We start from the raw sequence: 26,563 nt of genomic DNA on the forward strand, positions 1-26,563 counted from the left end.
ACCATAACACCATCAATATGTATACTGACAGTTGATCCAAGTTCGCTAATGTTTATCATGTGTTCGTTCTCAACCACCCATCAATATTCCCTATGATAATCGCACTCTACATTACCGACTGGTTTTGCCGTAGTGAATCTGGATTAGATACCGACAATAGCTTACCATCGGAAATTAGTAGCAAAAACCTTTTCGTATCGAACAGAGGACGTTAGTAGGCGAAAAACGTTAGAAACGCACCTGTCAGCTGACTTCAGTGTGTAAACTGTAAACTGCAAAGTGTAAACTATCGAACGAAGTGTTTGGAACATACGCGAGGCAGACTCGTTAAATTCAACCACATCCGAGATATACTGATATAGTAAAAGTTTTAAGAATTACGAAATGGATCCAGCGCTGCTGAGGGAGCGAGAGCTCTTTAAAAAGAGAGCTCTCACCACACCAACGTGAGTAAAACAACGCTGAGCGTTTATAACCTATAAATTAGTGAGACAAACTATGAATGAAAAATATTGAAAGACTCCGAAGTGCTACTTCAAGAGATAAATATCTCCTAACACTTTCAGCGTAGAAAAAAAGAAGAGAGAACCCGAGAAGGAGCCGATTCGTGATGAGCCGCCAAAGAAAAAGAGCAAGCCAATATCCTCGTCTGCCGCTCCCAAGCTGGACATGGTCAACTACAAGACCATGTCTGGGAGTTCGCAGTACAGATTTGGAGTCTTGGCTAAAATAGTCAAGCATATGAAATCGCGGCATCAGGAGGGAGACGACCATCCTCTCACGCTTGAGGAGATTTTAGATGAGACGAATCAGCTCGATGTCGGATCTAAGGTGATCGGAAATTTTTATAGATCTGCTTAGAAACACTTGCGATTACTTCGATTGATAAATAAGTCGTGCATTAAAATCCAACAATACCAAGAATAATACTATTTACCATGATTTGTTCGCACAGGTGAAACAATGGCTGCTGACAGAGTCGTTGATTAACAATCCAAAGATCGAAGTTTCTCCAGATGGAAGATTCTCCTTCAAAGCGATGTACAAAATAAAGGACAAGAAATCATTGCTCAGGCTCTTGAAGCAGCAGGATCTTAAGGGACTCGGAGGTATCCTGCTTGAAGACATTCAGGAGAGCTTGCCGCATTGCGACAAAGCTCTAAAGGTAAATAGTGTTACCTCAGGATATGAATGATTGATTATTCTCGTGCCAATACCGTAATTTTTCATATTACTGATGCGCAGAGTCTCCAGAATGAAATACTTTTCATAACAAGACCGTTGGATAAGAAAAAGATAGTGTTCTACAACGATAAAACGGCCCAATTTATAGTCGACGATGAGTTTCAAAAATTGTGGAGGGCTGTCGCAGTTGACGCAATGGATGACCAAAAGATCGATGAATACCTTGAGAAGCAGGGTATTAGGTCGATGCAGGATCACGGACCAAAGAAGCCTGCGCCCATTAAAAGGAAAAAACCAAACGCAAGGAAGAAGCAGTTCAAAAAACCACGGGACAACGAGCATTTGGCAGACGTTTTGGAAACCTACGACGACAATAAATGAAGCGGAAATTTTAAATCTCTGAAAATAGATGGCTTGATGAAGGATTGTAAATACATACCGTTTGTATAAGAATAAATAAATAATGTGATTTATTATTGTTATCGTCTAAACTACTTTGTAAGTACAAAATAAATATAGATCTACAATATTTTAAACAATAACTCATCTGCTTCATTTATATTTCAATTGCCATTTCTTATCGTCTTTCTAAAGGAAAATAATAAAGAGCATTAAGCCTCTCGTCTTGCAATGTTTAATTACATCGGAACCGAAGTATATTGTAGCACAAAGTTTGAAAAATCACAAAATGTCAAACCATGTCGTTAATATTTTCTCCATTGGCATGAAATTCCAAAGATTACGATTGGACACGGCAGAAAGTGAATTTCAAGTTTTGCGAATCGGAAAAAGCATGATTTGTGAATTGCATTGATATATTAGGACTGTTCGAAGTCGATTAATCTGTACGCACGCTTATTATCACACAATTTTTCCTGGTATCTAAGTTATTCAAAGGTTGATCCAATTTCATGGGTACAGATTGTTGTCTTAGCAGACTGGACCATCGGAATTCAATTCTTCGCAAGATGCTGTTTGGGAGTGGTAATTAAAATATTTTAAAAGCATGGCATTTGATTACAATATGAATGATAGTAAAATTAACGATGATAATTATATCGATCTTAAAGGCACTAATTGTAAGTCAAGTCTTCGGCACCTCAGTGTATAATAACTTGACTTAAGATTTACACAAATTATACAACCTCCAACCAGATTATTTTACAGCATTAATATAAATTATAATAGCTGAAATATAAGGACGATAGCGTTTCAGCTCCGCGGATATACAGGCTATTCCATCGTAAATAACGAATTAAAATATATCTAAATGTAAAACTAAAGCTGCTGTTGAAAAATGTTTCAGACAATAATTGTATGGTTCCCAGGGGAACACAAGCTTGGGATATCAGTTCAGTCGTAAGTATCACTGCTTCCGAGATACTGATACGAACTTGATTTTTTTAAATGGTAACCGATTTTTCACAAAAACCCTACATCAAGACAGATCCAAACGCACGTGATAAAAGTTCCCAGTCTTTAGGCTTAACGAATTATCGCTACGCAAAATAAAAAATTCCCATTCAGAGATATTCTAAGGCGTGATTCACGATGGGACACCCATCATACATGACTTCCCTGATGGAAATTACTTTTCACTGAGGATTACTATACGCTTAACTCCTGAATCAAGTATTACAAATAATTTAAAAGAAACTTTCTGATTTATTTCAAACGTTCCCAGTTATGAAATTGTGTTATTACAAGAAAAATTCAGGGCAAATTATTTTTCAGAACGCGACACTAGTTCGCTAGTTCTTATTTAACAGTTGCCTCAAGGTATCATTATATCGAAGAATATACTGACTCGCTACATTTTCTTCGGAACGATAATGTTTCTGAACTAATTAATTTTTAAAGAATTCCAAAAATCAAAAATTTTCTTAACACTTTCAGATTTTTGTACAAAATTTCAGCGACAAATCCCCACCAGGAATGACTGAATTCCTATTTCGCTGATCGTTCCCAAAGTCTCGACGACGACGTCGCGTTCCCCTTGCCGCGTCTGGGTCCAGGCATCCCCGTTCCACGATCCTCACAAGCCCCGTACATCCCGACAGGACGAATTCTCCAAATCGATATCGCTAGTCCTTAGGTAACGCGGAGTCGCTTTTTCCTCGGGAATAAGCCCGAGCAGCTTTGCTACCGAGCATCCGGTCGAGGAGAGATTGTTTGTTTCGTCTCCTGGCAGCCAAGACTTCGCGGCAAAGTTCGTGAAAAGCCTCGGCGACTTGGACAACCTGTCGGAGCGGGCAGAGAGGTACGAAAATAATCGGGGATTAAAAATACGTACTATTCGTAAAATAATTTCTCCGCGCCAAGGACCGCGATGCAGCAGCCAGCCAGCCCCACGTATATAATAATAATTCCCAGATATAGGTATCAGGGCGGTTTCTTTTTTAATTTTTTTTCTTAAGGAGCCCCTTGAAAAATTTCTGACAAATACTGAAAAACAAAAAAATTGACGTAAGACCTGGAGGAGGTAGGAAAATATTCGGAGGTCGATAACAATTATTGTAATATTTTTTATTTATTTCAATGTGCACACCTTACCGAGTTATATACATATAATATAGTTTATTTATTTTTTGTATCGTGGTCCAATCAGTCGTTCACCAATCAACAGTAAACAACGCCTAACAATTCCGCAGTTGGCCGTTCTCGTCTTTCGTTCGCAAGATCAATGGTCTCGGAGAAATTCGGACAAAAGTTTTTGCCAACGAAAGAAGAGTATCTAATCACCTTGTCGCCCCTATTTCATTTTCAGTACTGATTTTTATAAACAATGATTAATTACACCACGATACGAAAAAAATAAACTAATATATACACACATATATCAGTCCGTACGGTGTGATAAAAACAAATAAAAAAATATTCCAATAAATGAAAGCGACTTCAAATTATTTTCCTATTTCCTCTAGGCTTTAAATTTTTTTTTTTTCTTCACTATTCATCTCAAATTTTGGCTAAATGGCACCTCATGAAAAAAAAAAGAAGTTAAAAAACCAACCAAATAAATGATGAAAAAATTATCAAATACCTGCTCCGCGGCTGTGACCTCGCTGAACCAGCACTCGAAATCCTTGGCCAAAATTTCACCTTCCTCGGCGCTGACCTGTCGCAGGTGAACCATGTCGGCCTTGTTGCCAACCATCGCGAGGGGCATCGCAGCCTCCGGATCGGCGACGGCGAGGGCCTCCTTCGCCCTTCTAACGAAGTTGAACGACCCTCTGTCCGTTATCGAATAGACCAAAAGGAGGCCGTCGGCCCACTGCAGCGTCTCCATGGTCGGCAGCTCGTTTTCGGTCTGTAAATACATGCCGCCGAGAGTTCTTTTGCCACTTGAAACCGCGCGACGTGATCTCCTTCTGCGGCTGCTTAAGCATTTATCTCTTCTCTCTTACCTTTGGACAAGAGTCTAGGATTTCAAAGAGTATCGGCTCCCCATCAACCAGCACTTCGTGTTTGTACCGGTTTTCTGAAACGGAATAAGATTCGTGTATCGCGTGCGATGCGTGGAAAAACGGGGGGACGCAATACAAAGGACATTTAAAAAAAAAAAATTTAATTATAAGGACATTTTTCCGGGCGTCTGCCTTCAAACAGGGGAATTACAAAAACGTTTACGAAGCCATCAATATTGCAATTGGCACGGCAGCGCGGAAGCGTGCGAAACGAGAAAACGACAATGGGGCGTGAAAAGTGGACGGAAGGAAAAGGCAAAAGTTTTATAATTAACGAGTCTGGTTTATAACGAGAAACAAGTAGCGTTTCGCTTCAGTGTCAAATTCGTCTATGATATATTTAGCTCGGACGTAGAGCGAGGAATGCGTGGTGGAGAGTCACGGGGGATCGGCCAGAGGCCACGCAGTTGCTGCCCATTTTTCAACCAACTCTAGGCCTAATTTCGGGCACCGGCCTCCCGTTATTCTCAAGGTGGTTAATCCCCAAACCTTACCTGACTGGTGGTCGTACTCGCCGATGTATCTTCGGGTAAGGAACCTCACAGTTAGGGCTGAAAGAAGAAGAAAAGGCCAAATAAGAGCGGGAATCGACCATCCACGATCCTCCTTTTCTATAAATAAATATAATAGCTGCTTCTCCAGGATATTAAAATAACTCGGAACTAGCGCAAATCATAGACAAGGTCATCGCTGATCCAGGACTTGATGAGCTGTGGCTCGTTTCACTGAGCAGAAAGTAAAAAATATATCCTAAAGTTGATGTTGAAAATACAATACGTCCGCATACATGATGTCTGCTGATTTCTTTTTGCTATCGTATCGTGAATGAAAACTATTCGATTTGGAAAATAGGTATCGGAATGCCGAACAAAGAGCGAATGTCTGGCCAACTTTGCGTCCACCTACCAAAGTATGTATGCGGAAACGCAATAGAGGGTAATTCCGCGCGCGGAATGCGTTCTAGGATATCGTTAAATTGGAACTGACCAAAACAAACCGACGGATGTTTCGGCAATTTAGTGGCTCTAAGACGGGCTAGACCAAGTTGGATTCGTACAGCGCTAAGGGAAGCTGCACGGATTAATGAGCCTTTTGGATTTACGAGAGACCTTGGCGTACCGGAATGGTGAGATCTGCGGCCGAAGAGCCGACCTTTTTATCGCGCTGATTTAACACTTGGATCCGGCTGAATCCGCTGCCGATACTTTTGATTTTTACGTAATAGTCGGTATACGTTCATCGCTCAATATTGACACAACGAAACGCAAGAATTTATTGTACCCGTAATTTTTTCGTTGCATTTTCGATTCATCATACCGTTCGTAAAATTCGAACATTGAAGCTGAATTTATGCGTGTAAAATTTGAAGACTTCCAGGCGTCGTAATAATAACTTTATATTAATGTTACCATAGAACGGTCTTGCAGCTACGTTAACGTACCTATATAGGTATCTATATCGTATCATCTGAACTCGAAATAAGAAAAAAAAACCTGTGCATTTAAATCGTCGTAAATGCGTACATAGGTTCCGACCGCGAGGATTTATTTTTTGACTCACGGGTCGTTATTTTGGAGTCTTTAAAAAACATAGACAGCATATATAACCTTTCGTCGTATAGTGCTATTTTTAAACCTCTTTCAACGCTATTTCGATCGCGGTAAATATGTATATATATTTATATATGCGCAATGTATGTAATGTGTAATACATAATAAATATTTGCCTACGCGAGGAAATCCTCTGGCAGTTTGTTCAATTTTGAGTTATTCTGCCTCCTTTTTTTTTAATGAATTTTTTTTTTTTTTTATTCAAACTTACATTAGTCACGTATAATTAACAACACAATTGTCCACGTGAAGTTTTAGGGTGTAACAGGAAGCTCTAATTGTTGCAGAAATTCAATTTCACTATACGTGATTGAGTTCATCGTTATTGATCTTGTCGATTACCTATTAAGATCGGGAAGGATTTTTTTGCGATCGATTCAAGCAGGCTAGAAATCGATTTTCAATATAATCTTCCTCCGTGCGATTGCCGAAGATTCGTGTACGAAACATTTGTCAAAATTACGTCAGTTTGGTAAAAAAATTGGTGAACTTTGACAGACTGTACTGCTTCGAAAAGAATATACCATACAAAAATTTAAACAAAGTTATCTCGGTTCGTACAACAAAAGCCTGTGTTCCGAACGTCTGGAAACCGTAACAGTTCAAATCATACGCAACTTTTGAAGTTAGAACCTTACGACAGGCGAATCATCTCCTTGAAAATGGTCTCATACTGTTATTATTCATAAAACTATTGGCATTCATAAGCTTGGCCGAGTTTCCGAAGGCTGAACCTTCTCTCGTATTGTTGATAATATGATTTTCTTGTTAGTCTGTGAGAAAAAAATCTAGCTACCTCGTGAAAAACACGGTAAGGTTCGTACTCTTTTCTTCACTCTTCACCTATTACAAAGAGGTAAACAAAAGGGCCGACTGGATTTGGAAGCAAAGCACAAAAAAAGGTATTTTCTCTCATTTTTTTTCAATTTGATTACAAGAACAATATTTGAACAAAATTTTGCAAAATATTCATCCGAAACTCTTGAAAATTCAGCCATTGAAAACTGGTTTTCACAAAAACATGTATAAACTTTATCTGAAATCAAAAATCAAATATTGTCTGTTTCGAGGTGAGTAGAGGAGAGAGCGTTTTTTTTTTCGTTGATCACAAGTTATTTCTCAAGGCAATACATGGTCTTGATTTTACTGAAAATTTTACTTTTCTGCATATAACTCTGGCAAAAATTCAAATTTCAATTTTTTCTTCAAATCCTTGGTACAATCACTAGCTATACTCACCCACTGATAAAAAAATATTAAGTTTTTTGATTTCACATAAAACTATCGTGAGTTATCCTGGTCACTGCAAGGATGCCTGTTTTTCCAAAAACCAATTCTCAACAGCTGAATTATCAACATTTTTCAATGAAAATTTCATCAAATACTGTTCAAATATTCCTCTTTTATATGCCTAAGGTTTGAATAAAATTATTACAGAAATTATGTTTTATTTTATTATTTATTTTTTTTTTTTTGCGCTTCCTATCCCGACTGCGCATCGGAGCGCGAAAGCTCGATACGGCGAATCAAGTTGAAAGTTGCACATATAGTGCAGAGCGAGGTTCAAGTCGAAAGCCATGCAGCAGCCTGGTGACCCGCTTCGATGTAGACCGCACTATTTTTACCTCGGACCTGTCCACGCCGCCGCAAAACCTTGTATGAGAAATCCGTTTACATCTCGGCCCCCGGGTTTAGGTACCTGCAACGTACGTACGCCGTTCCCTCTGCAGTCCTGATGTTTGTTGTCTTTGTAGTGTTTTCGAATTCCTCGTTTATAGAAGTTTATACTTCTCATCGGTCTTCTCGCCGTTTCGACACACCGCGTAGAGATGAAATCGGGATTTTATACACGCGTTTGTACAGGTCATTCCTGGGGTTTAAATCTTCTTTATATTTGGAGATATTATCGCTTTACCTCGTTCTTATAGTTGAACGGATTAACGCGATTCGTTTGAATTTCGTGCTATCGATCAAAGGATATGAGATTACAAATTTTTCATGAATTTCGTAACAGTGTTCAGCCAATACCTTCAATCACTCGCTATTATTTTTTTACAAATCATTCCACGGATATAAACCCTATTGGTTATTCAGAGCACAGATATTATTAGAATGCAAACCTGATACCGTAAGCCGAAAACACTTGAAAAATGTGTTTACGTCGTACCGTACGCTCGATAAATTTCTTATTAATGAACAACTTATTGTTAGCAAATGGGTCGACCAGATTCTCGAGTGTTTTATTAAGCGTTCCCGTTTCGTGTTGAGAAAATTTTTATATATGCGCCGTTCGGCGAGGTCGGACAAAAGTTTTACTTCTTACGAAAATCCGTGTGAGATAAATTGGCAACTTCTATAAATACCATCTTTCATCACATATTTATTAGACTTGCAAGAGTAATAACTGTTTGTTTAGCGGACGAAAATGTACGCTGACGAGTTATTTTAAATCCATATGAAGCGTGAAAAGGGAAAATATGAATATTTCTTTAACAAATATTGGATTGAAATTATCGAAGATTTGGGCGTTGTAAAAATGATTTCTCATAACTGTACTTATTTCAAATTTTCCTGCATTTGTCACAAGTTGTGGCTGATTTCGACTGTCGGGCTCTTATCTTCAGAATATTAAACGGGATCGAAAATTTAGATTTTTTACCATACTTGCGAGATTTGAAAAAGAGGAAAACGAATTGCACACGAAGGTACAATGAAAACAGTTATAGCTTACTCACTCGGTTATTTTGGATTAGCTTAATAAACGTGTAATGTCGCAGTGTCGAAACTCACCTGGTTGTCACTCTTCACATATTTTCGAGACACAGAGTACGAAACACGCGCAAGTGACGAGAAATTTACGCGTGACGTGATGCAACCGAGATTTTTATCTTCTTTTTCATCGACTTGTTTTTCCGATTTTACATATTTGAAATAATTTTCAACAGTCTGTCGTTATACAGAGATCCTCAAGTAAACTCGCAGAGAGAAACGAAAAGAAATATGACAGTAATAATAATATTGCTATGATTAGTGATAATGATACCAAACTGTATGTTATACATGCACATGTATATTCTTGTGCCACTTAGTTTGCTGTAAACATATGCCTACGTGTGTTAACCCGGTCTATTTGCGACTACTGGTGGCTGGAAGAAATAGAAAATGAACAACACCGGATTTATAGATTCATCGTGTTTACAGGGTGCAAGATCGTGGGCGCGAGCACCTGTCCGCTGTTTATCGTATTTATAGAGGGAAATCTTCTGGATGGATCGAGTGAGATTTAATCCTACGGATGGAAAAATATTGCAAATGCCTATATAAGCAGGGAAAAACTACGTGAGACGACGGGGCCGCGCGCCATTTCGAAACTGCGAAAATGAATATCGATACACTTGCGTGAAGGAGATGAAAAACAGAAAAGAAAAAGAAAAGAAAAACAACAAATCAAATATATTTATACACGCATTCATACATATCTCGTGATCCGAAACGACTCGCAGGCTATAGATACGGGCGTTCGTTCACAGCTGTTGAATCATCTTTACGGATCAAAGGATCTAATGGACTTGATCCAAACGTAGGTTATAACTATGTATATACCATACTACGCGTGGATCGGATCCATAGGGATCCGCCAACGCTGAGCTGGATGAGTCGCTCGCATGTAACCGTCGCAAAGTAAACTAATAATATGTGTGCGCCGTATTAACCTTGCGGATTCGAAATTTAACGACTACCTAGCTCTCAAAGTGAGTCAGACGACTACCTTGTAGCCGATGACATCGTATCGAATTGCCCAATTCTTCAGGGTAATCGTCCCTCGTATGTTTCCTCTTTTACAACTCGCAAGTCGTTGCCCTCCAAGTTGTTTACTTTTGGTACTTCTCGGACTGCTGAAGGACAAATGCCCCTCCATATCGGCTGCCCAAAACTGCACGTCATTAATTATCCACGATTTTCAACCCTATTGTTTAGGAAGGAGACAGTTTAAATTCGATCTAAAAGAAGAAGAAATAAAATAAAAGATTCTTCTCCGAGGTACGAGACTTATAACAGCCTGAAGGAAAAATAATTGGAAATAATTCGGGCACATCTTTAGTAAAGAAGAAAAAACTAACTAAAACCGATGTTTTATAATGATTACATCAATTTACATTGATTTTTTATTCAAGATCGTAATATCTAGGTCCCATCAATGTCATCGCTCGTGTTATTAACGAATTGAGTGTTGATTTTTACGACCAGTCGTTTCGTCGCGCGAATCCGCCCGTTAAAATTCTCTTCGAAAGGCCAACGTAATCCCACTAGAATTTCATTCGCTATTTTCTACAATATTTTTCAGTAAAAATACTCGAGTTCGCTCTCCTCTTCGTCCCATCTTGTGAGAACGACAAGTTACCCCAGTCCGATACGCGGTGTCTCTCGTTTTCTCGATATTTCGCAATCCTGCAGGCACTTGAATGATCTATCGTACGGTGATCTGGTCCTTGTACTTTGATACCTACGCCAAGCATGGGCTTCTAAGTACGTGAAAAAAAAGGCGGAAGTCCTCACAGCCATTAGCCGAGATTACCATTCGAAGGTGTAAAATATGTAGCTACGTCTCGGCTAATCTCACGAAGTGCTGCTTCGGTGCATCAATCGCGGCCAGAGCTGGCTCGCCTTGCCTCGAGTCACGGATAGGCACCTACAATTAGGTAAATACGTGAGAGAGTAGGATATGTCGAGGTACGAATAGGCCTCCGTGTACCGCTAAATTATACCTATGTAAACCTAGAGGTGTAGGAAGTTGCAGGCGATGCACCTGCCAAGCGGCTATCTGTCCGATTTTCACCTCACCTTCCCCCTTCACCTATCAATTTAAGTCAGCTTCTCTCGCGCATGTATCGCATCGCACTCTATATATTATGCACATAACGTGTACAGTAGACGAATTCTATTTTCACTCGTAACTCTTGATTCTGGGCACTCACCGCTCTTGCCAACTCCTGGAGCACCGATCACAGCAACCTTCACTTCGCAGAGGGAGCTTTTCTTCCTCCGTATGCCACGGATTGCGTTCGACGTCATGGCGCGGGGGGCATTTGACTCTGAAACATGTGTTAGCGCCGCTTTACTCATCGCCGTGCAGTTACGTAAACATCGTGCATGCCAAAATCTAGGACTCCGAAAATCATTTTCGCGGATAAAAACTTGTTGCGAAAAGACAAACTGACGGACGGCCAAGACAAACTTGTTATGTTTGCCGACTCGGCCCACACTCGCCAAGACGGTGATTCTTTGTTACATCGCACTTCCTCGTCTTATCCACATTTTCCCTTTTCCTCGCACGAATTTTCGCGCTTCTTTGGTCCCTGCAGACTCGAGCTGGCAGATGCTTGCTGTTTTTTGATTCTTCAGACTTCGCCACTGGCATGTGACAAACGCGTAAGCGAAAGTTATTGGTATTGTTGTTGAGTCGGCGTTGATTGATGTGCGTCGTATTTTCGAGCTAATGTTCAATCCCGCATGCATAAAAATGTCGTAAGATTCCGTGATGGACAGCCTACGAGCCTCGCAAAGTGTATTCCAACAGCTCCTCGTGAATGAGACATCAGCGATGTCGACCGCACTCGGGAGAATTTTCCGCTCTCTAATAAGAGGTGTTCTATTTCAAGGCACAGCTAGGAGATAAAACAACTGGACCCAAAGTGCACGGGAGGAAAGAATCTCACCGTCGTTAAGTGCGGCCTGGATTGTTTCATAAGACGATAACTGTCGCAGCGAATCTCTAACATCTGACATAAGATCACCGCGGTGAAAAAATTCGAAATAACCTTCCAATCCGTTCGAACGAGAGAACTTAATAACGAATATTCATGGCTCGATTTATGAAATAAATATAAAAAAGATTGCATAATTTTTGGCCGACTGGAAGAAAGTTTTTAGATATATCGATGCTACGGCTGCATGCATGGCCGTTGAACTCAACCTCGTAGACATGTGAAACCACAAAGCAGCTCTTCTTCTGACTTGAATATTTCTGTCACCTAATATCCCAGCTCATTTCCTGTCCACCCAAAGCGTGCACTTGCCGCTCACTCTCAGCTGATCCGTTGAATTACCGGCTATGCGGCTGAGGCTGGGCGAAAAAAAGATACCCGTAATTTAGTGTAAGGTAAGGATAAACTCGACGAAGATTACGTCGCCAAAAAGCCACACGAGACGCGACCATGATTGTCGCAATAATAGATCCTTCTCACACGTGAGTTGGGGAATTTTAAAAATCCGGTCTGGCACCTCGTATAGACCTCTGCTATTATTACACAACGGTATGTGAATCTGTCAGTTTTTAGCAGCTACTCTCAATGCTGATCTTACTTCAAACATTCGCTAATCTACTTCAACTGAAATAACGTCGAACGTTGGACGGCTGGGCAAGTTTCGCCGTCTGACGAGCCTCACTGACTACAGGAGTCTATTCTACTAATGACACAGATTGCTAACCAGCTTTTATGCTCAGGCGGAAGCGAATGTATAAGTTATATCTTTTCTTCCGATTTTACGTAATGAAACAAAAAATTAAGACGATACAGTTTGCAGGATGAAAGAACGTAAAAAGTTTTCCAACTTGACAGCTGATTGACGAGACAGTTCTTCTATCCCATGGTCACGATCTTTTACTAAATTTTATTTTTGACAAATTTTTGTTACTACGAAAAAATAGTTGACAGGAATTAAATTTGATTGGAATCAATTTTACAATCGATGAATTGTCTCGGAATAACTGATGTAAAAATAGCTGTTCAATGACAATGAGAAATATCAGCTATTGATACCATAAATCACGAGGAAAGGATCGGAGCAGCTTATTAGTTGACGAGAAGTTGAAAAACTCTGCAACATCGAGACTTATAATCCACTATTAGAAATTCACTCAAATAATTAATGACCACGTAGCACACCAAAGTAGTTCAGCAGATGTAGAAGGTCTCGCGTACGAGAATATAATTACGATTATTCACTTGATGCGATATAAACGACTTTGACATTGAGTAAGAAGGAAGCCAAAACCTGAAAATCTCGAAGCGAATGATAAATTGTTTTCTCTTCGTTGTTGTACTCTGTCATTACAATGACTCTCCGTTTCGTCTATCGACGTTTCCATTAGCTGCGGGCTGTACGGGTTACATACATACGTTCACTTGAGAGAAAACAGCATTAATTAATAACTCCTGAACCGGTAATTTTTCATCTTGTACTGTAAGAATAACGATCAGTCCGCTCGATGCGTATTACCCACCTTCCGCGTTTGTCCGATGATATTTCGACTAACCGGTGTACGTCGACCGCCTCACTTCACGTAATTTTTTATTTGAAATCACAATCAGCTACTAATTTTTCGCTTTCACCGAGTAAAAAACGACCGTTGCATTTGGAAATTAGTCGGAACAAATGGTTGGTAAAATAATTTATTCTGATATGTGAAACCGAGCAACTCATCACAGGTGGAAGCAGAGGATCCTGGCATACGCCCGGAGCGATTATGCTCAGGAAGTAACTGTCACGTGGGTATGAAGTAAATACGCAACGGAAACTCCTCGGTCACGTGTCTTCTGTCAAGAAGAAGCGGGCCGATCCGGCGATCGTCCAACGCGCTTCTTGGTCAACGCTCGACTAACTCTGGCTCATTCTTCTTCTTCTTCTTCTTCTGCCGCAAGCTGCGAGTGAAATCTTTTTTTACCCTTAAGCCTTCTACACACGATACCGTTTCCCGTACGCACTACGCCGCTCGCGGATCAACATGACAGGAATTACAGGCTCGACCGAACGAATCCTATGTATATATATACGATCTACAAGTGGAGGATTTATTTGTTTAAACCACAAGCGCGGCGTGGAAATAGCTACGATAACGTTGCAAGCACGGGCGGTCACGTTTAATTGCAGCGATCGTTTGCGGGGGAATAATTGGGCACTTAGAACGGTAAAAGAATTATACAGTTAGCAAACCAACTTGTACATCACCTAGCGAGTTACCTGAACGAATGCACATTGGCACCAGGTGTTGATAGTTGTAGAATGACAGGCGGGGCTTACATTTTCGAAAGGCATTCCTCTCTCTCACACATCGAAGGAACGTTTATATTGCTGGCTCAGTGACAGGGAATCGATGGACTAATGAGCCAGTAATTAACATTTTTTCCTTTCAAGATTCGACAATAAGGATATTCAAGGAGACATCATACGCGAAGGACATTTTTTTTTCGTAGTAGTAGGTAGGTGTACGGAGAGTTTTCTGAAATGCGCTAATTACTGTCAATTTATTTCACCCAAGAATCAGAACTGAAAGCTGAGATTGTCAGTAACTGTCTTACCAGACGCGGATTGCAGCAAGGCGAGTAGTTATTTTCAACCTTCTCAGCTAGAGAACCCGCGACGCAGAAACCTGCTTGGCTCCGACTTTGCCGACGTCGTGTTTCTTCCCAGATGTTCCTGGACAGCCGGTAAAGAGCCAGTCAAATGTTCGAGTTAAGTACGGTTTTACCCGGTCTGCAACCACATCGACGATACGGATTAACCTGGGCGAATTACCTTTGGCGATTGATCGACCGATGATTTGTCTTAAGTTGATAAGAATAACTCCGATTCATTTGATTTACGAATTTTTCGTACTTTCTCTCTTTTATCTTCTTAGATACTATGTCTCACCCTTGAAGAACACCCCGATTTTCATTTCAACTTACTGGTAAGTATAGGTGCTAGTTCCTCTTGGTCTTCCAGCAGCGTTTCACTCCTTAAAATGGTCAAGTCTAGCTGACCCACGAACTTTTCTTTCTCGATAGCTTCGCTTCTGAAAGAAGATCCTTCGGTGACGGAAACCAATGATTCGGCGCGAGCGTCATCATCAAAAAAGCAATTCTCCTTTTTGGCGTAACTACGTCTTCGACTAAGTTCGATCTGCTTGAAATTCAAAGGAACTTGTGACACTGATAGCTGAGCACGTTTACTCTTCACGTACCTTATCAAAACTGCGTTTCATCTCTTTCAACAAGCTCTCGATGTTCTGCAAGACGTAATCATTCCCGACACCGTTCGAGCGCGTTTTCTTGTTCACCTCAGGCTTCATCATTCGTATGGATTTCTCGAGTTTTGTTATCTGATTTCCGAGTTGACCCAAGACTTCATCGTTCTTTGTAATTTTAGTTTGGTCTTGGTCTGCAACAATTATTTCACTACCTTTACGCACGTTTCTTGGAAGATTCGTTGACCTCAAATAAACGTTTATTGACCATCTACCACTTTCTTCCGGCTTTTCACTCTCTCGTTTTTCCTCACCGCATCCGTGATACGGCCGACAAGATTCCCTTCAGCAGGTGGAAGTGGTACTCGTGCTCTGCATTCCTCATCGTTATCGTTCAACTCTTCGTACATGGCTGAGACTCTGTGGTTGACCCAAATAAATACGTTACTTGTCGTTTTCAGCACTCACCAGCCACAAGGCTTAATGTTTTAAGTGATTGCCTGAACCTTTTCTTCGATATCCTGGACCGTGCATCACCCTCCCAATCCTCCACCGCATTTTTACAGTCCTGAACATTTGTCGAAACGTTCTCGTCACCCAGTCGATGCCTCTGCAGGTCAGACACGTCACACTTTTGCTCTGGGTATTCCAAAGTCGTTGTGCTGAATCCAGCTTTCGACTCGCCGTCGCAGTTCCACTTGGAGTCCTTCAGCGAGAACAAAAAATAAGCGAGACATGAATCACGAAACTCTAGACCGGAATCTCCTTCCGGAAGTCACGTTACCAATTCACCGAGTCCGAAGATATCGCAGTCTCTTGTGGGACCCTCGTTCTCCGGGTAAATCGTATTCTCGAATCTTGACCTGCCACTCGGGATACCACGTTGCTTGCTCACCGTCTCAGGGTACTGCTCTTCTTCCATAGTGGAAAAGCTTCCCTGCTTAAAGTTCGGCTCCATTTCCTGTACTTCCGATGGTACAGTCTTAACGCCACTGGAACAATATAAATGGCTGGTTATGGTTGGTCGATGTTAAGTGAATGGTCCCATAATTCACGCACCTTATTACAAACGATGTGGAATATTGAGGACCGTCAGTGACATAAGCTAACGAAGGATCGGCTTTCCTGTCCCCAGGGTAATAAAACCCGTTCAATGTTCTATCCGGGTGAACTTGCAATGGAGGTGAAAATGTCGATTCACTATCTGCCTCTTTTGGGACTGTTCTTGGTATTGGTTGAACTTGATGACGTTGCACGGACTGACCTAGAGGCTGGCTGGTTTTTTCATGGCGATGCCTTCTCCTGTCATGCCCCCTGGAAAAAGTGAGGTTGAGCAAAATCGGGCATGAAATGAGTGTTTTTGAATGAAACGAACCTAGTCTTTTCATCCTCCAACTTCAGGTCTTGTTTGGCTTTACGTCGCCTCCGTGACGCGTGAGCTGAGCCATTATACTGTTCCGCGTGTACGTCTTCTTTCGTGACGATGGTACGCTGGATTTCAGGAAAGCTGACGAAGCGGTTGGAAGAATAGGAGCTCGGGGAAACGCCGAAGCATGCCTCATAGCCGAAAGAACCACTTACTGCTGCTTTCAGACTGCTCGCTAAAATGTCGATCATGATGTAACATCCCCTTCTGGCATCTGAAAGAAAATTTCATCTCAGTTAGAGCGGATGCGCAGGCCTATGAGGCGAATAAAATGGGCATACTTACAGGAGCGGGACCCAGGAACAAAGTAGAGAAGGAGAGAAGAGATGATGAGGAATACTATGAAGAAACGTTTGATGCATGCTCCCCAGCTGCAGATTGTTACCGCTTCTTCAAGGTAGCCTGAAACGCAGGTGTAACCTCAGAGCACTGATTCTGTTGAAATGAGCGACTCGAAAAAGGGAATCGTGAGCTCTGAATACCGATAAATTACTTACTTGTAGCATCGGAGGCTTTGATGAACATACATTGCACAATGAATGCGATGTAGAGTAAGACTGGAAATTTCATATCGGCGATGTACGCGTGCCAAATCTGTCCCTTGAATTTATGTCAGTTATTTATTGTTATTTATTTATTTTAATTTTTTTTGACAGGAATAGCGATTGTTCGATTTAAAATGCATCGATATTCACTCGAAATTGTCCTTCCCATGATCGGGATTTGTTTCACTTATCGACTTGGCAGGCTTCACACCCCGTGACAATAAATACTTAATCAGTGTAGGATAATACCGTGGATAAATGAGGAAAATAAAAATGTTGAAAAAATGTAAGATTCATATCTTGATTTTTATTATGCTCGTTCTTTACAATATAATACAAACCAAATGATTCATACAGTTGGATAGGTATTGATTATATATGTATAATAGGAAAAAACTTGGTGAAATTCTCTTTTGCATGCAACAAATATCATAAGTATACAATTACAGGATTGTGCAGGGTGCGTATGAAGCGTCTACCTCTACACTATTTCTGTGAGGTGTCAATCTACTTTCAACATCGACTTTATACCTAGGCCCGTGTGGATCTCTACGGGCATTTCTATACGCATCATCTTTACACGGAACACTGATATACACGTACTATAATTATCTAAATTATACATCATATGTATAGTAACATTCCATCAAAGATAAAACATATATATGTAACCGGTATGATACCTAAATTATATCTGCAAAGTAAAGTGCAGTATTGAATGAAAGGTATACGTTATTGAATCATTCGGTGCTATGCAATCACATCCACAGAGGAGATCTACTTGGAAAGAAACAAAAAACGAAAACAAAAATTTTTTTTTCACATTAATTAAATAATAATTCACGGATTGCTGTGGTGAAAAACCGCATCGATTTAAAGTTATTCAATACGGTATCCAACAAACTACGGAACTACGCTCGCACCCTAAGATAACCATCATCTTTGGAACCAAAAACACGAGATTATGACTATGGGTGCGCGCTTATCGTGGTTAAACAAATACAACAATATAACAACATATATATGCGTATAAATATAGGAGTATACACGTACACGCAGACATATATTGAAATGTGCGTACGTTTATAATAATAATCAATAATCAATAATAATAATAATAATAATAATAATAATAATAATAATAATAATAATAATAATTGATGGCGACTTTATACACAAGGTGGAGACAATGAGTTATCGATATGGGGATGCGAATAATTGGACACCATGTACTGTTTCACCGCGAAGGCAAGTCTTGACGACGGCATCAGTCAGTTTGACGATATCAAGACCCGTCGCCTGCAGTCACACTAGCGACGGAGCCAACGAGGGTAGCCTACATAGGCTGATCCAATTATAAAAAAGTGAGAAAAAAAAATATATATATATTCAAGAAATATAATGAACGTGAAAGGGTGAGGGTGAGTTGACTTTGGGTCGCTGATGGTGGTCCGGCGTTCGCTTACGCGGATGATGCCTTGAGTTTGTTCAGCGCATTCGTTAGGTGGACCATCTCTGTGTTCATCTGCGCAACGAGACCCTCGAGCCTGTCGACACTGTCGAGAACCTCGACGCGCTGGGTGTGCGGGTTGAACCTGACCTCGAATGATCGGCTCATGGTCGACACCCAGCGGCGGAACTTCTCCTTCGCGTCTTCGAAGCTCTCGGCCACGTAGTAGATGGGCTGGTAATCCTGGTCCTGGTACGGCTGGACTGCGGTCGTCGATGGCTCGAAGGGACGGTGCTCGCACTTGTCGCTCAGCGAGTGAAGGAGCTCTCCGTAAGCGGACAAGAGTCCGGCACCGTACGCCTTGACGTCAGAGCCCTCCTTGCAGAGCCCGAATTCGACTGTGAACCAGTAGATGGTCGAAAGTTTCTCAATTTCTTCGTCGGAAGCGCCCAGAGAGGCGAGACCGATTTCTTGTGAAAACTGAGCGAAGCTGGGATCGGCAAGAAGCGGCATGTGGCCCAGCAGCTCGTGGATACAGTCTCTGAAACATCGAAGAACGAGGGTCAGTACGAGGTAGTTGCAAATTTGCGAATCTGTGCAGTCGGTGCATGCCCGGAAAATTAACTCCGTAACTCCTAGCTCGGGATAATAATTTCCTTTATCATTCGAACGGGAGAAGAGAAGTTAGTCGCTGCTGGCGCGAGTTGACAGCACCATCGTGTCGTTAAAAGCCAATTAGAGTTCCATTACAGGCTCTGAGTAGCCTTATAATTACGTTACTCCTGCCTCCGCCTACAAAGCACAATGTATCGATTGCCACCAGCTGACAAAGTCGAAAGTTACTCGAGGATGGGCGGAACGGGCAGGTGAAATCCCGAAAGTAAATCATTCGCGAAAAGCGCGATTTCGATTATTAGATTTAGATCATAAGTCGTGACAAAGTGATTCCGCAAAACGAACTTACGGCTCGGGAGTGTGGTAAGGACTGTTGATGTGGCGGACGTATTGAGTGCTCTGGAATATCCTGAAGGCAAGACTAGCCAGAAAGTCTCTGGCGGTGAGAAGACCGGCGGCAGGACGCAGAGTAAAGCCGGTGTTCTTCTTGAGGAAGTCACTAACGTCTTGGAGCTGGGGGATACGATGAGCCTCGAAGATGCGTTCCTCCTGCAGCTGCTTGAAGGCCTTCTGATACTCGATGCAGGCATGCTTCGGAACGAGGTCGAGAACGGTGTCGAATACCCGGGTCCAGGTGGTGTTCTCGGTCTCGGTGTAAGGGATGTTGGGAATCGGGTCTCCGTACTTGTAGGCGAACGCGATCTCGGCGATGATCTTTCGACGAGCGCGGTACTCCTTGTCGGCGAAGCCTGGGTGGTTCATGTCCAGGTCAGGTTCGTACTTGGTCATAAGGTGGTTGCAGTTGTCAAGCTCGGAGGCGTGACGTGGGAACCACGGGTCCTTGATGCTGACCGAGTTGTCAGCCAGGAGAGAAACTCCGCCAAGCGCAGAGCTCTGCCTCAGGTTTCTGATCAGCTGGAGGAGACTCTGCCTGGTCATGTCCACCTTGACGAGTACGTCGAACTGCATTCCCTCCTTCTTTGACGGGCGAGACTCGAGGTGGTCGACGACCCCCTTGAAGTTCTCGATCGTCTTCAAGATCCTCGCCAGCGAGCTGATTCCGTCACGCATGCGGAGGACCAACACAGCCTTCTGCACCGCATATTCTCCCTCCGGTGTCTCTGCGATCGTCTTAGCCAGGACAACCTCTTCCTCGGTCAACCCAGAGTCTGTATAACCAAGAGGAAGAAAAGAACATCTTATGAGATGTAAAGACAGCGAGAGCCGATCTACCAAATGCAACGATTCCTCCCCAGTGCAGTATGAGCCTGAGCTATGCTCCAAGAAATGGCTCTCAACTTCGAATCCATTTACTAGAGTCAAACGCCAAGTTCGCCGGAGCTTAACTGGTGTGGGTGGAATATCGGTGCAAATATAATCTATATACGCGTCGACATATGGATGTAGGACTACGTATAGCGGGAGAGAAATGGAGAAGTGAAAATCTAAATGCACGACGGCTGCTGTAAGTCGACGTAATTCAGCGAAGTGCCGGGCACTCGGCCGGATGGCGACAATGGGGCTGTTTCACCCTCCATTTCCTTTCTCCCGCTTAGCCGCCGTCACCTCCTCCGCCTGTTGCAGCTCAATGGAATTTTTTACGAAAAAAAGAGAAGGAGAAAGTGGGCGGAAGGGGTGGGCGTAAGTGCAAGCGGGTAGGTATGTACCGACATTATAAGAATTAGGACCACTTACCGTCGTCGTCGTCTGGTTTTCCCTCGCTATCCGACGAGGAAGCCTCGGCCTTGGCCTCTGTAAGTCAAAGAAATAACGAACACGTTCAGACACACATGCCTCTCATGCCAGGGTGGGAATCGAATTCGCGCCCAAGTAGGTACTTAAGTAAGATAATGGGGCGAGATTTCAGGCTTACCTTCTTCCTTCGCGGCGCAGGACAACGTCTCCCCTTGTTCATCGTCGCTTGACGAGGCGTCGTTGTAATGCTCGTCCTGTGGCAGTTGCTCCTGAGAGCAAATTATTGCCTGATCTGCGCTCGAATCTATTCAAACATCAAACGCAACCATGCAAAAACGGACGTGCAAAATCATAGTATATCTATAACTATACATGTTTTTGTCAACTACTTTTAGAATCAGAGGACAACTGAAGAAATAACAACACTGAACATCTAAAAACAATATTCAAAGAAAGTGAGAGTAAACATGCTTGGTAAAAAGCAGAAGAGAAAAACTTACCATTGGCTCGTTGACGGGCCTCCTCAAGCACACATTGCTTCGTTTGCTTCACTACCAAAGTCTCAAATCGAGCGTCGTCTACCAGAGAACGGCGACGTGCTGGATAGCCGTTCTGAAACAAACGTGAAAGAGAATTTTCAAAACAGGTGCTAAGAACGATCCGACGTCTGATGCGTCCAATAATTATTCGAGCATCTCAAAAATGCTTGTGAATTCGAAGCCTTCGCAAAGAAGCCGCATTTCGGTTCATCTAAATTATCATAGCTCAGGAATAATTGCGTTTCCGGAGACGATCCGAGACAGTTAAGAACGACCGGGGCTCAATGGAGTCCGCAAAGTCGAAAGGAGGACGCGAAACTTTCGTCTTTGGAAAACCAGTCTGGCGTTGAAGGATCGGAAATGAACTAATATGCTTTAAAGAAGTACAAAGCATCGGAGGTGGAGCTTGAGACCAAAGAAGAGAAGGTACCGGAGGCAGGTGGGAAGCGGTGAAGCATAAATTTGACTACATGGCTGCGGGGCTAACGCGGTCACCCTGGAAGCCCGCAAAGACTGAAAACACCGGGGGTGGTATTTATTATCTTTACGCCCACCCCGCCGAGTCGACAAGACTTTTGGATCTGACGCGCTTATTTTTCTCTCCTCTTTACGTTCTCCTTTTTTGAATACCCGACGTCGCTCGAGCTACTGAAAACAAGTACGTTGTCTTCGCCTGCGAAGCGCTTAGCAATTGACATGGATCTGGGTAACGTTTAGCAATTCTTAAACGCTCGCGTAAACTGGGCCAAGTACTTCGCGGCCGAATGGTTGTCCGATGAGTACACGCAATTGCGTAATACACTGTACACGGTTTACCTCCCGCCGTGAACTATAAATCGGTGAGTCATTTTCGTCCGAACGTTGCAAAGGGAATCATCGAGGGGTCTCTTCTTCTCTTATGCGCATCACTCCGTCGCATTCAACGACTGCGTAGAGAAATCCCGTTCTTCGGAAAAACGACGAAGAAATGTGCAGACCGGCCGTTAACCACGCAGGAATGCCGTCGTCGACCTTGGAAAACCCCCTTTAAAATCATTTTGCGTCAATAACACAGCTCGTGGGACCGATTTTGCTCTTCACGCAAACCCCCTTGCCCCCGAATTTTCACTTAGGTGTCGTTTCGCCCCGTCTTTAACGCCGTTGCATTATGTACGCCGCAGCATCTCGGCTGCCTTCACCCTGTTATCCTTTAAAAGTCCACGTGTGAATCATGAATTGTATAATTACCGTCCGTCGCCGCGAACGCACGCCTGCAGGATCTTAATGATCGATTTCTCGGCCGTGTGCAAACTGGTCCGACATAAGCTTAGAAAATAGATATAATGATCCGCGTACCGATTAGAAGAACTTCAATCCGACTCATTCCGGTATCACGACCACGGAGATATAATTGCAGAGATAAAGATCGCCGAGTGTGGCACGGATATACGTATATAAATCTGAGTAAGACGGTAGTTACTCCCTGGTAGGTTATATTATGTGTTCATAAGAAATAAATCCTGCGGCATAATTGAGAGGAGAACAAGTGTACAGCTGCGGCGAGCCTCCGACAGGATAACGGTGTTCAAACGTTCAGGGTCTCTCGATAGTGACTCTTGCACGCCGCTCCGTTACAATCGTTTCACGCTCATAATTATAACACGACCGTAATTATCATGCCGACAAGGCCGATCGATTTCTCAATCGATAATTAGATCCTACAAGCCAGCCTATTTACGACATTACAATAAAACGACATCACCTTCACCTTTACGCTGTAACCCCGGCGACTTCGGAACCTTTTGCAAGGACGCAGCATCGGCTGCTGTACTCGACATTGCCGATGATGATATGAAAGGACCGACGGATGTCACGGGTCCTTGAATTTTTGAACTTGACTCGTTAGACCACCGACAAACATCGACGACGACGCAATCTTCGACGGACGATTACTGCAGCGGGTGCATCACCGCGACGCGGACTTGCGAAACATTGCACAGAGCGTGAGTCATATTGTCGCATCGCGGAATGTTGTTGCAAAAATATTTTCAAGAACGAGAGAGAAGGGATGGAAGAAAACAAATTCTGTAGGCAAAAACCCGCCAGACGGATGATGCGCTTTATCGCAAGGGTGTCAAAAAACCGGCATGTAAACAAAATCTAAATCCAATTCAGCCCGAGTCTGCTCCGATAAATCGGCGTTCACTAATTGGCTATAAAATCTGTGATTTATTCGAATAAATTAACCTTGTCCCATCCCGTGATCGAAGTATTCAGATTCTACGCGGTGAGCTGTATACTTATGTTGAATATTCATGCAACGTATCTGATCTTCATCAACAAACATTTTCTTCTTCCACTCTAGCTCAATTTTGAATGTCATTCCAAGCGGTTTGACTTTTCGAATACTAGAATTCCAGCTTCATCCTAATTACACATCTGCGATAACGATCAATTATCGCACGTGACCGAATACCTGACTCGACTCTGACCTATCCCACTGCAATAAAAGCTGGTTCTGCAAACGGAAAGCGAGTTTACAGAATGACAGATAAGAATCCACGGCAAATGTATTCCCGGTTACCGAATCGAAGTCTCCTGGCCGAGAAGAGTCTTACACGGAGACAACGCGCCCGCTTGTTCGTTACCGCGATGATCATCGTCGATGAGACTAATTGGTGTAAGTTCATTAACGGATAATCTGGTAAAGTGGACGTGGTTGAGGGACTTGGGAATATCGATACGTACCTCAATGCTGTATGATTTCTTGATGGCGAACATTTCGCGGTTCTTTTGGGCAGCGGCGACGGCCATCATGTCCTTTTATCGGTAATAAAACTTGATTTGTAGATCGGTGTAGAGTAGCACAGGTTAAAAACCGGTGATAGCACGAGTGGTTCTCGGGGGGTAAGACGACTGGCTTCAAAACTCGAACTTTCGGCCTGATTCCTGCTTCTTTCAAGATTCACTGCCGATCTTGAGAACTCGGTGGATTTTGCGTGATATGACGAGATGTCGGCGCGCGGTGTCTAAGAACTTACTAAATTGCGACCACAAACAGTGACTGTTGCTTGTCTGTCGCAAGGTGATTTACTTTCAAGTTCAAAATACTCCGCACGATCTATCTCGAAATCTCGAGCGTTTCGAGCTTGCCTTCGGGTGAAGCTAACGAGCGAATGTGCTGTTGGGGCGGTTGGCCGCGGCATATAAACGCTGCCTCCCTTCACCGCGACGCCTGGGGTCAGGGGTGCCCCCCACCCTGGGTTTCGGGTGTCCGTACCTGACAGCCCCGCGGCGCCGCGACGCCGACACGCGGTGCTCCCGCATTTCGTAACCCGACTCGCGGCGGCGCGCTCGCAAAGGACGAACGCGATTGGTCCAGACCCGGGGGATCCCGCGTGACTCACGATCAGAAACGGGGGACGCGTGCAGGTGCCCCACCACCGCCTCCCAGCCTCAGCATCTCTGGGGGGAGGGGGCAGGAGGGGGGTGGTTTGATTTCCTCGAAGATAGTTCTCGGCTGCGGTATCGTTTCAAACTAGGATTCATTCCGACCGGGAGAATTAACATTAAAATTAATTAAAATCGAAAGTGTATTAGGTACAGCTGAAACGGCTGAATAGCCTTCGATGACGTTGTTCGGCCCGATTAACAAATACATGCTCTTTACGTTTCAGCTCTAGTTTTCGCACCTTGTCTTGTCTTGGGCCTCGCCGCGTTACTCGGATGACGCGAACATCCACCGTCTCGAGGTCAGGGTAAACTTTCAGGAACTGTTTTGGTGAAAGATACTGTTTGGCAAACTGACGATACCCTGAATCTTTGCTTTACAATTGTCGTGTGGAGAAAAAAATGTCACTTCGTTGATTGTTTGAAGCATTTTTCTATGGAAAATATAACGATATTCAGAAAAAATGTAGCTTCTCTTTGTTTCTCTACCTTGTGAAAACGGCTGTCATAATTTTCATGAATATAGCGTAATCGATTAACTTTACAATTAGCACGATCGATTCATTATGCCGTAATGAGCAACACTGCATATCTGAAAAAATGTCGTGACATTCACTAGACGTTGGGTAAATTACTCTGCTGAACAGGTGTGCAGTTAAAAGTATAAGTCATGCCGTTTGCTTACTCCAGCTAATGCTTTTATTTATCAATAACTCATTTTCAAACAGGTTTCTTTCAGTCTGTCCAATTTGGAGGATACATTGTTTTGATAGTTCATTTTTGACACCCTCTTTAGGTCAAGTTCGATCGGACCGAAGCGCGGTTTTCGCTCTGTGGCGATATAAAATAAAATAATCGTGTCGAACGTGCAAATCAGTTTATCGCGTTCAGATAGTCACGTAGCCCAAACAGCCGTGACATTACGTCTATCCGAGCTGATCAACCAGCTCAGCTGGCAAAACGTTTTCCTGGCGATGAAATTCTATCATTTATAATTTGAGAAGCGATGCTTGCCAATTTGAAGATCCATTTAGGACTTCTTTCAGCTCGCTTTTGAACTCAGGTTTGACAAACGGATTTTCCGATGCATTTATCGCAACTGCGTGATCTCGCAGCTGATTACGAAACAGTCGTTCGCCCTGGCGGAAAAGCATGTCAGACTGGAATTATCCAATAAAAATCGTACACTAGGTGTCGAGTCTTAAACGTCTTGCCGATTCTCCTTCAGAGTTATGTATTCATCCCCACTCATCGCTTCCTCGACTCTCCGCAATTTCATCTGATGAGTATAATTAAACCTCAAGAGCGAAAAGCATTTCATCTTTATGAATATACAAAGATCGTCACGCTTGTTCTAAAAATCATCTTGGAATCAATTAGCCATTCGATCACGCAACCTTTACTGACGTATCTAGCTTCAGGTTCTTAGCTTTACGTGATTCTCTTTCTCCACGTAGTTCAACACGTTGCGCACCTTGACCGGGAAAATTTTGTCGCTGTAAATTTATGATTTTCCAAACGCAAATCCCGGACAAATATATGCGGCCTGAGAAGATACTTGGATAAATTTACCGTCGGCTGCTAGTTTCGATACG

The 26,563-nt window shown here is 42.8% G+C and overlaps 4 protein-coding genes across 6 annotated transcripts; 1 reads left to right on the forward strand and 3 right to left on the reverse strand.

Moving 5' to 3' along the window:
* The first annotated feature begins 267 nt into the window (after positions 1 to 267).
* LOC124405271 (transcription initiation factor IIE subunit beta) lies at positions 268 to 1,661 on the forward strand. The gene is made up of 4 exons (XM_046880040.1): positions 268 to 446; positions 567 to 831; positions 956 to 1,165; positions 1,246 to 1,661. Exons 1-4 carry the CDS (start codon positions 385 to 387, stop codon positions 1,564 to 1,566), a joined length of 858 nt encoding a protein of 285 aa, XP_046735996.1. The 5' UTR covers positions 268 to 384; the 3' UTR covers positions 1,567 to 1,661.
* Positions 1,662 to 2,773: 1,112 nt separating this feature from the next.
* On the reverse strand, positions 2,774 to 14,643 carry LOC124405272 (ras-related and estrogen-regulated growth inhibitor). 3 transcript variants are annotated; one of them, XM_046880042.1, is made up of 6 exons: positions 14,623 to 14,643; positions 11,239 to 11,355; positions 5,147 to 5,203; positions 4,593 to 4,666; positions 4,229 to 4,495; positions 2,774 to 3,425 (listed from the first exon to the last, which is right to left on the reverse strand). In XM_046880042.1, the coding sequence occupies exons 2-6, from the start codon at positions 11,333 to 11,335 to the stop codon at positions 3,270 to 3,272; spliced, it is 651 nt and encodes a 216-aa protein (XP_046735998.1). In that variant the 5' UTR covers positions 11,336 to 11,355; positions 14,623 to 14,643; the 3' UTR covers positions 2,774 to 3,269. The 3 variants fall into 3 exon arrangements, with proteins under 3 accessions (XP_046735998.1, XP_046735997.1, XP_046735999.1); XM_046880041.1 differs by lacking the exon at positions 14,623 to 14,643 and adding an exon at positions 13,548 to 14,084; XM_046880043.1 differs by lacking the exons at positions 5,147 to 5,203; positions 14,623 to 14,643 and adding an exon at positions 13,548 to 14,088.
* Positions 14,569 to 16,371, reverse strand: LOC124405961. The gene is made up of 8 exons (XM_046881230.1): positions 16,337 to 16,371; positions 16,054 to 16,261; positions 15,776 to 15,975; positions 15,538 to 15,689; positions 15,267 to 15,463; positions 14,992 to 15,205; positions 14,840 to 14,945; positions 14,569 to 14,740 (listed from the first exon to the last, which is right to left on the reverse strand). Exons 1-8 carry the CDS (start codon positions 16,369 to 16,371, stop codon positions 14,569 to 14,571), a joined length of 1,284 nt encoding a protein of 427 aa, XP_046737186.1.
* A 1,156-nt stretch (positions 16,372 to 17,527) lies between these two features.
* LOC124405093 (tyrosine 3-monooxygenase) lies at positions 17,528 to 24,366 on the reverse strand. The gene is made up of 6 exons (XM_046879696.1): positions 24,267 to 24,366; positions 21,501 to 21,612; positions 21,179 to 21,304; positions 21,005 to 21,057; positions 19,655 to 20,475; positions 17,528 to 19,231 (listed from the first exon to the last, which is right to left on the reverse strand). The coding sequence occupies exons 1-6, from the start codon at positions 24,333 to 24,335 to the stop codon at positions 18,703 to 18,705; spliced, it is 1,710 nt and encodes a 569-aa protein (XP_046735652.1). The 5' UTR covers positions 24,336 to 24,366; the 3' UTR covers positions 17,528 to 18,702.
* Positions 24,367 to 26,563: the final 2,197 nt, after the last annotated feature.

Source organism: Diprion similis, chromosome 4 (genome assembly GCF_021155765.1).
Source record: "Diprion similis isolate iyDipSimi1 chromosome 4, iyDipSimi1.1, whole genome shotgun sequence".
Taxonomy (NCBI): domain Eukaryota; kingdom Metazoa; phylum Arthropoda; class Insecta; order Hymenoptera; family Diprionidae; genus Diprion; species Diprion similis.